The following is a 10,000-nucleotide window of genomic DNA, read 5'->3' as shown; positions in this document are numbered from 1 at the left end:
ACAGGACAGACGGCCGATCTGAGCGTGTACCTGGGAGTACAGCCATGCTACATGTGAGTACTGCAAACTGTACTACTACTACTACTACTACTGCGTGAGTACTGCAAACTATACTACTACTACTACTACTACTACAAACTACTGACCTGACTGTGTACCTTGGAGTACAGCCATGCTACATGTGAGTACTACTAAACTCGTAGTACTAGTACTGGGCGATATGGTTGAAATCAATCTGACAATTTTTTGGATATGGATAAACATCATGATGTGACTCACTTCATCCCACTGAACTGAGTGATGTCAGCTGTGATGTCAGCTGTGATGTCAGCTGTGATGTCAGACAAAACAAAACTGACATTTTCAAATAATATTCCCTCAGATGCTTCATACCTCATGTTGTGTTTAAAATAGGTTCTGCTGGTTCTCATCGGTTCAGACAGCAGAACCTTCAGATCAGCACCTGACTCACAGAGACCAGAAACAGAATATTGAATTCTGACCCAGCAGCAGATAGTCCGGCTACTGCAACAGACTGACATGAACTGACCTGAACTGACATGAACTGACCTGAACTGACCTGAACTGACCTGAACTGACATGAACTGACATGAACTGACATGAACTGACCTGAACTGACATGAACTGATGCTTCAGTAACCAGATAGTACAGCAGGCCACCTGTACTTCTATACTTATACTTGTATAATCTATATAATCTATATATAATCCGTATACTGTAACAGGTCAGACTGTTCTGTAACTGGTCAGACTGTTCTGTAACGGGACAGACTGTTCTGTAACGGGACAGACTGTTCTGTAACGGGACAGACTGTTCTGTAACTGGACAGACTGTTCTGTAACTGGACAGACTGTTCTGTAACTGGACAGACTGTTCTGTAACTGGACAGACTGTTCTGTAACTGGACAGACTGTTCTGTAACTGGACAGACTGTCTATAACGGGACAGACTGTTCTGTAACGGGACAGACTGTTCTGTAACTGGACAGACTGTCCTGTAACCTTTAACTTAAACTTTACCTAAATAATGTCAATAACTTAACAAGTTATTAAGTTAATAATAATAAGTTAATACGTCATCATCATCGTAACAGTTGAGACAAAGCAGCTGTTATGTTTTATTTCTGCTTTGACTCTAATGGATTTTAAAACTACAACTATTAAACTTTTTTGTTTCAATGGGCTTCATGTTATTCTGATAATGAACCTCTGGCTCCACCTGGTGGAGAAGAAGAGACTCACAAGCTGCTGCTGCTTACAGGGAGTCAATTCTAACTAGAATTTATAACCTCCTCCTCTCCTCTCCTCTCCTCTCCTCTCCTCCTCTCCTCTCCTCTCCTTGTCCTTTCTCCTCTCTCCTCTCCTCCTCTCTCTCCTCTCCTTGTCTCCTCTCCTCTCTCCTCTCCTCTCCTCTCCTATCCTCCTCTCCTCTCCTCTCCTTGTCTCCTCTCCTCCTCTCCTCTCCTCTCCTCTCCTCCTCCTCTCCTCTCCTCTCCTTGTCTCCTTTCCTCTCCTCCTCTCCTTCCTCTCCTCATCTCCTTTCTTCCTCTCCTCTCCCTCTCCTCCTCTCCTCTCCTCTCCTCTCCTCGTCTCCTCTCCTCCCTCTCCTCCTCTCCTTGTCTCCTCTCCTTGTCTCCTCCTCTCCTCTCCTCTCCTGTCCTTGTCTCCTCTCCTCGTCTCCTCTCCTAGTGTTGAGGAGGTGAATGACACCCAGTTGGTTTGTAAGACTGGTTCCAGTAACAGAACTGGTGGAGTGACGCTCAGAGTTTTGTTTGGTAAAGCAGAGCGAACCGTTCCCAACGCCGTCTTCCGTTACCTTGACGACCCCGTCATCACCGAGGCCAGCCCCGCGAGAGCTTCTATGAGTAAGAGCTAATTAACAATTATCAATTATCAATTAACATTCCATTACTGTCTATGTGTAGACTGATCATTTAGTTTAAACAGTATTTAACTTACATGACCTAATAAGGTGTTGACTTCTTCCTGGTTGGTCAGAGGGGGGCGGGCCATCAGGGTGACGGGCAGGAACCTGGACGTGGTGCAGCAGCCAATCATATCAGTGTGGGTGGAGCCTCTGGAGGTGCAGAGGGTCAAACGGAGAAGACGATTGGCTCTGCTCACCGCCAGGCAGCAGCTGGTCTTCAACAGCTCCATGGAAACGGTGAGACGACAGCCAATCAGCTGTTTCCTGCTCTGTGTGGTGTTCAGCATCAGCCAATCAGAACGAATTCAGCATCATCTGTTAAATCTCTTCTTAAAACACATTTTCATAGATTACATTTCATTTGGTTTCATATTATTATCTTTTAAATAATTATTTAATATATAATAATTATTAATGTAATGTTAATGTTATTATTAAAAATATCATTATGAGTGATAGGCAGGTGATTGACAGGTTAAACAGCCAAAACATTTTCTGTTTATTAATGTTAATGAATCTATCAGAGAAGGTCAAAGGTCACGCTGAATAATTCATGGGTCATTTATTGTTTATTCATCTCTTTGCCTGTCTCTCTCTGTCTGTCTCTCTCTCTGCCTGTCTCTCTCTTTCTGCTTGTCTCTCTCTCTCTGCCTGTCTCTCTCTTTGCCTGTCTTTCTCTCTGCCTGTCTTTCTCTCTGCCTGTCTTTCTCTCTGCCTGTCTGGCTCTCAGGTGTCGGAGCACTGCAGTGTCCTGTCTTCCTCTCAGATGACCTGTCCGACCCCCAGAGTGACCCCAGAGGTCAAGGTCAAGGGCGTTTGGTTTCAGCTGGACAATGTCAAGGTCGACTATGAGAGCATCAAGGTACCTGTCTGTCTGCTTGCCTGTCTGCCTGTCTGCCTGTCTGCCTGCCTGTCTGCCTGCCTGTCTGTCTGTCTGTCTGTCTGCCTGTCTGTCTGTCTGTCTGCCTGTCTGTCTGCCTGTCTGTCTGTCTGCCTGCCTGTCTGGCTGCCTGTCTGCCTGTCTGTCTGTCTGTCTGCCTGTCTGCCTGCCTGTCTGCCTGTCTGGCTGCCTGTCTGCCTGTCTGTCTGTCTGTCTGCCTGTCTGCCTGCCTGTCTGCCTGTCCTGCCTGTCTGCCTGCCTGTCTGCCTGTCTGGCTGCCTGTCTGCCTGTCTGTCTGCCTGTCTGCCTGTCTGCCTGTCTGCCTGCCTGTCTGCCTGTCTGGCTGCCTGTCTGCCTGTCTGTCTGTCTGTCTGCCTGTCTGCCTGCCTGTCTGCCTGTCTGGCTGCCTGTCTGCCTGTCTGTCTGCCTGTCTGCCTGTCTGCCTGTCTGTCTGTCTGTCTGTCTGTAGCTGGATCTCTGTGAGTGGATCTGTAATGTAGAATAAAACGTCATCAGCGTATAAAGACACTCTGTATTCTAAACCTCTGTGGTTTGTAATAGAATGTACACAGCAGTTATTAACTGTTTGCCTGTTTTCTGTTTGTTTTTCTGTCTGTCTAACTGTCTGTCTGTGTCTCTACCTTTCTGTGTGTCTGTCTGTCTCCCTACCTGTCTGTGTGTCTGTCTGTCTCTCTACCTGTCTGTCTGCCAGTCTGTCTCTCAGGGTGGAGGCTTCACTTACTATCCCAACCCAGAGTTTTTTCCTCTGAACCGAGAAGCTCCAGATGCGCCGTACCGCTTCAAACCAGGAGGGGTGATCGCTGTGGAGGTGCACACACACACACACACACACACACACACACACACACACACACACACACAGAGCAGCCAGCAGCCTTCTCTAAAACAACTGAAGTCAGTTTGGTCCGGTTCCTTAGGTTCTTTAGAGTTCTGCAGCAGAACCCAAGTCCCAAGTCGAACCCAAGCCCAGCGATCGCAGAGAGAGTGGAACAGAAGAGATTTACACCGTTATATAGAACAAATCTTCACCGCAGCTGTTGTTTCTGAAAGAAAATGAACCTTCCCCATGTTTACACTCCTGCTCATAGAGCTGCATCAGTGGTTTAGTTGTGTTTCTTTTTTATTTAAAGGAATAGTTCACCCAAAAATGAAAACTCTGTCATCATCTCCTCCCCCTCATGCCAAATGAAACTCAGGTGAAGTTTGTTAGTCCATAACACACAGGGAGGCTGCAGCACAACTTGGTAGCAGCCTTCTCCAAAACAACTGAAGTCAATGGGGACCTGTTCTTTAGAGCTCCAAAACAAAAACAGACAAACAATCACACTGTGAATAGAAAGACCTAGACACCATTATTTGTTGCAGATCAATCAGCTGTAGTTCAGATTTGCACTAAATGATGGTGTAAATATACTGTAGGTCTTTTTGGAACTCTGAAGAACTGGTCCCCACTGACTTCAGTTGTTTTGGAGAAGGCTGCTATGGAGTTGTGCTGCAGCCTCCCTGTGTGTTATATGGACAAACTTCACCTGAGTTTCACCTGGCATGAGGGGGAGGAGATGAGGACAGGATTTTCATTTTTGGGTGAACTATTCCTTTAACCATTTTTTGTGATTTTAGTTTACTTACAAAGCATCTTTACCAGTGTGTATGTACAGACAAAATCAGTATAAAACACAAAAAAACAACAACAAAAACAAAATCAAACTCATACAGGTTTATCCAAGAAGATTATGCATTATTAATATAACAAAGCCACAGCTGTGTTTGTTGGTGTGTAATGTTTTGTTGTTGTGATGCGTGGCGTCTGCAGGGTCAGCACCTGACCAGAGCCATGTCCAGACAGGAAGTGGTCGCTCGACTCGGAGATCAGGAGTGTGAAGTGAAAACTCTGGACAACACACACCTGTACTGTGAACCTCCAGAGACCCAGCCCAGCAGCCTGGACGACCACGAGCTGCCCAGTCTGAAGGCAAGCACACACACACACACACACTTAATGCACATAATACACACACCTAACACACACACACACTTAATACACACACCTAACACACACTTAATACCTGTTACATGGTTAATGCAAACAACACACACAACACTAACGACAAAGAAAGAAATGTTGTGAGTCCAGATTCTGTAACATTGTCGTGTTCAGAGCTGCTACAACAAATACTGGTTCTGGTTCTGGCTGAAAACATCTGATCATTTATAAAGTCATCTGCCTGCCTGTCTGTCTGTCTGCCTGCCTGTCTGTCTGCCTGTCTGTCTCTCTGTCTGCCTGTCTGTCTGCCTGTCTGTCTCTCTGTCTGCCTGTCTGTCTGCCTGTCTGTCTGTGTGTTCCCAGGTGTTCATGGGAAACCTGCAGGTGGATCTGGGATTGGTGCAGTACGACACCGACTCTCTGCTTCCTCCCGTCCCATTGGCTGCTCAGGTCGGTCTGGGGGCGGGAGCTGCTGTCGTCGTCCTGTCGGTGCTGGTCGTCATCCTGATGTACAGGTACCTGTCTGTCTGACCTGTACCTGTCTGTCTGTCTGACCTGTACCTGTCTGTCTGACCTGTACCTGTCTGTCTGTCTGACCTGTACCTGTCTGTCTGTCTGTCTGACCTGTACCTGTCTGTCTGTCTGACCTGTGTCTGTCTGTCTGTCTGACCTGTACCTGTCTCTCTCTCTCTTTCTGTCTAGCTAATCTGGTTCTAAAAGGTTTTCATTCACCCTTATTTGATTTTTCTTGCACTAAAAATTCCTTCACAATAGATTTATTTGGGGTTTTTGGTCAAAAATCTTCCCATATTTTTTTCTATAAAAGTGAAATTTAAAAGATTTTACTTCCTTTAAAAGGATGGTGGGGGGTGGGGGGGGGGGGTGGGGGGGTATCCTAGGATGTGGCAATTCTTAGCATTTCTGGTGATTTTGGTTCTTGGAGGTGTGAAGTAATCACAGTAAAAAAACAGAATCATGTTACTGTGCCGTTTCCCCACAGTCACCAACTATACAAGCCAGTCAGATTTTGCTCCAGTGTCTGTGTAGACACTGGACTGTCTGAAATCGACCAATCAGTGCTGAGAGCACGGCGGGCCTTCCAGAATGGCCAGCCAATCAGAGCAGTAGCTCATTAGCATAAGGAGCTGCTTATGTAAAACGACCGATTTTCTTGTAGGTGGGAAACAAACACTGGGAAGTGAAGAGCTGAAGCTCACAGAGAGATATTGAGATGAATAATTTTGTAATAAAGACAAGTTTGCCGTCCGTTGATGTAGTGTTCTCTTTAATGATACACGCTGCATAAGTAAGTAAGAAAAGTTTATTTATAGAGCACCTTTCACAGAGCAAAGTCACAAAGTGCTTCACAGGAGTAAAATAGTTAAAATAAGACCATCAAATAGTAAGAAACAATAAAACATAAAACAAAGGACATAAAAACACACAGAAACACAAGAGGCGAGACAAAGGCCAGTCTGAACAGAAGAGTCTTCAGCTGCTTTTTAAAAGAGTCAACAGAGACCAAAGATCTGAATCCAGTGGAAGAGCGTTCACAGTTTAGGAAACACAGTTTCAAACTCCATCACCTTTAGTCCTGAGTCTGGAGCGAGGGACGAGCGGTCAGCCTGGTGAAGACCTGAGAGACCTGCTGGTCTGTAGGGACGGAGCAGGTCACAGGTCCACAGCTGTCTGACCATGCAGGGCTCTATAGGTGACTACAAGAACCTTAAATTGAATCCTAAACTTGATGGGAAGCCAGTGTAAAGAAGCTAAGATGGGTGTGATGTGGGACGTCCTGCTGGACCTGGTCAGCAGCTTTGCAGCAGCGTTCTGGACCATCTGGAGACGGTCCAGAGAGGACTGGCTGAGGCAGGTGAAAAGGGAATTACAGAAGTCCAGTTGGGACGATATAAAGGCATGAATAATCATCTCCAACTCAGCTTGTGACACAACAGACCTGGGTTTGGCAATGTTTCTAAGATGGAAAACACATGTACAGGACAATGACTTCATATGTTGATCAAAGTACATCCTGATCAAAAATAACACCAAGATTTCTAAGGTTAGACCGTACAGCTGAGGAAAGGAACCTAACACACTGAGCAACCTTGGAAACGATACTGTCTGAAGCAATAATAAGAACCTCACTGCATGGAGAGAAGTACATCATAGTGTCACAAACTGGCTCATGTATGTGACAAAAGATGGGAGACCACGCAGAACTTTAAATGCCAAAACAATTATTTATTTACAACTAAGGATAATAAATTATATCAAATGAGGAAAAAGGGATGTGTTAGTCAGTATAATCAGTGGATGGATGTGGTGCATGGCTGAGTGAAAAGTATGGTGTAGAGGTGTTGTCTGGTGTAAAACAAAGGAACCAAAACCATACGCCAAACCAAGGTGGATGTCTGTTAAGAGGGAGAGAGAGAGTGTTAGTGACAGCCAGCCTTTTATACCCTAGAGCTGAGACCTGGACAGGTGTACTCCATGAGCACTAATGACTCCACCTATCACTCCCTGCCAGCCCTCTGCAATGAGCCAATGACAGATAAGAAGAGCAAAGCAGGCGGGTCGTCACACCCCCCTCCTCAAGAACTGGGTCCCACCCAGTAACCCAAAAACACATCAATACATAAAAAAAAACATGCAATAAACAGGAAAAATATTTTCAGTGCAGTTCTCTGACAGACTAACCAGGCTGATATCTCCAAGGACACCCCCCCCCCCCTCCCAGTATCTCATGATGGTGTTTGTTTGGATGTTGCAGAAGTGTCTCAGGAACAATAAGATCTTGTCTATGCATGACAGTCATAAACCCTCACATGGAGAGCACATGAAAGCACATGCTGAGCTCATGACAATCAATACTTTGGAATAGAACATATTTTCTCTACATATTTAGAATTTTGAATATATTTTCTTTTCTAACTCGCTGTAATGTATATATATATCTTTATTTAACAGGGACAATGGACAGTTTGTAACTGTCCCAGAATGAGCTAGAAAGCTAAATTTCATCTGCAGTCCCTAATGGAAGTTTCCCTGCAGGAGGAAGAGCAAGCAGGCGCTGCGAGACTACAAGAAGGTTCTGCTGCAGCTGGAGACTCTGGAGATCAATGTGGGAGACCAGTGTCGCAAAGAGTTCACAGGTACACACACACACACACACACACACACACATATACACACACATATACACACACATATACACACACATCATCAGTGTATCTGCAGTCTGTATCTCCTGCAGTTTCACCTTCAGCAGCAGAATAAAAACACTGTTCTGTTCAGAGTTTGTATTTTCATTTGGACTGACTGACTGGAAACATGACATCACATCCTGTCTCTGACAGCACTTTCTGTCTCTGACATCACATCCTGTCTCTGACATCACTTCGTCTGGTTAATGAGTCACGTTTGAGAACAAAATGTCAGTAAATTGAATTGAACAGCAGTGACATCATCAGGTTCCTGCTGGTGTTTCCAGGATCAGCTGCTCAGAAAATCTTCTTCTTCTTCTTCTTCTTCTTCTTCTTCTTCTTCTTCTTCTTCTTCTTCCTCTTCTTCTTCTTCTTATTCCTCTTCTTCTTCTTCTTCCTCTTCTTCTTCTTCTTCTCCTTCCTCTTCTTCTTCTTCTTCCTCTTCTTCTTGTGTGTCTGTAGACCTGATGACGGAGATGATGGACCTGAGCAGTGATGTGGGAGGCCCAGGACTCCCCCTGCTGGACTACAGGACGTACGCTGAGAGAGTTTTCTTCCCCGGCCAGCAGGCGGCGCCGCTGAGCCGGCAGCTGGACCTGCCAGAGTCCAGGAGGCAGACTGTGGAGCAGGGACTGATGCAGCTGAACAACCTGCTGAACAACCGGCTGTTCCTCACCAGGGTGAGGCGGGGGGAGGAGGGGGGGGCAGGAGGAGGCGCAGTAGCAGTAGCAATCTCTGAACCCATCGTCTATCGGTCTGATCGATCAGACTCTGGGGGCGACGGCCAATATTTGGGGGTTTCCGGTGCAGCCGGCGGACATCCAGCCAGACTTCCTCTTCCTGAGCCGGTCTGTTTACAGTCCGATTAGAGACTTGAGACGAGACGAAGTCGAACGATTCTCACACAAACATCCAGACTGTCTGTAGGTGGTTTATAGAGATTAGCCCAGATGTCGTCCGGACCTAAAACACCTACAGACAGTCTGGATGTTTGTGTTTTGTGTGGAGAAACGTTCGACTCTCTCGTCTCAAGTCTCTAATCGGACTGTAAACAGACCGGCTCAGGAAGAGGAAGTCTGGCTGGATGTCCGCCGGCTGCACCGGAAACCCCCAAATACTGTCCATCACCCCCAGAGTCTGATCGATCAGACCGATAGACGACGGGTTCAGAGGTTGGTAGTAGTATCAGTAGTAGTGTTAATAGTGGTAGTAGTATCAGTGGTAGTAGTAGTAGTAGTAGTAGTAGTATCAGTGGTAGTAGTATCAGTGGTAGTAGTAGTAGTAGTAGTAGTATCAGTGGTAGTAGTATCAGTAGTAGTAGTAGTAGTGGTAGTAGTATCAGTAGTAGTAGTATCAGTAGTAGTAGTATCAGTAGTAGTAGTATCAGTAGTGGTAGTAGTATCAGTAGTAGTAGTATCAGTAGTAGTAGTAGTGGTAGTAGTATCAGTAGTAGTAGTATCAGTAGTGGTAGTAGTATCAGTAGTAGTAGTATCAGTAGTAGTAGTATCAGTAGTAGTAGTATCAGTAGTAGTAGTATCAGTAGTGGTAGTAGTATCAGTAGTAGTAGTATCAGTAGTAGTAGTATCAGTAGTAGTAGTATCAGTAGTGGTAGTAGTATCAGTAGTAGTAGTATCAGTAGTAGTAGTATCAGTAGTAGTAGTATCAGTAGTAGTAGTATCAGTAGTGGTAGTAGTATCAGTAGTAGTAGTATCAGTAGTAGTAGTATCAGTAGTAGTAGTATCAGTAGTAGTAATAGTGGTAGCGGAGCGAAGGAGGCGGAGTCTGGACAGAGATGGTAGTAGTGGTACTAGTCAAGTCAAAAGTCAAGTCAAATTTATTTATACAGCACATTTCATACACAGGGCAACACAATGTGCTTTACATAAAAAGACAATACAGTATGCATATGCAATATGCATCAACAAGTGTTAGTGCAGTTACACAAGAATCAGTGCAGAATA

The 10,000-nt window shown here is 45.3% G+C and overlaps 1 protein-coding gene across 1 annotated transcript in view; it reads left to right on the top strand.

Annotated features, from left to right (window-relative positions):
• Window positions 1–10,000, top strand: part of LOC139638301 (plexin-B3-like) — a gene marked incomplete at both ends in the record, with an annotated part of 17,006 nt that overhangs the window by 2,236 nt on the left and 4,770 nt on the right. The window contains 10 exon segments of the mRNA XM_071512401.1: window positions 1–53; window positions 1,711–1,862; window positions 1,865–1,886; window positions 2,020–2,185; window positions 2,679–2,810; window positions 3,553–3,657; window positions 4,663–4,821; window positions 5,197–5,348; window positions 7,888–7,988; window positions 8,502–8,719. The exon segment at window positions 1–53 is cut by the window's left edge and continues 84 nt beyond it. Coding sequence (XP_071368502.1) covers window positions 1–53; window positions 1,711–1,862; window positions 1,865–1,886; window positions 2,020–2,185; window positions 2,679–2,810; window positions 3,553–3,657; window positions 4,663–4,821; window positions 5,197–5,348; window positions 7,888–7,988; window positions 8,502–8,719 — 1,260 coding nt within the window.

The sequence above is a fragment of the Centroberyx affinis genome, unplaced genomic scaffold (genome assembly GCF_046629955.1).
Source record: "Centroberyx affinis isolate AG114_WGS23_722 - 3 ecotype Tasmania unplaced genomic scaffold, CSIRO-AGI_Caff_v1 ptg006251l_1, whole genome shotgun sequence".
Classification (NCBI taxonomy): Eukaryota; Metazoa; Chordata; class Actinopteri; order Beryciformes; family Berycidae; genus Centroberyx; species Centroberyx affinis.
The sequence above is the reverse complement of the archived record's forward strand: the minus strand, read 5'-3'. Positions and strand labels throughout refer to the sequence as shown.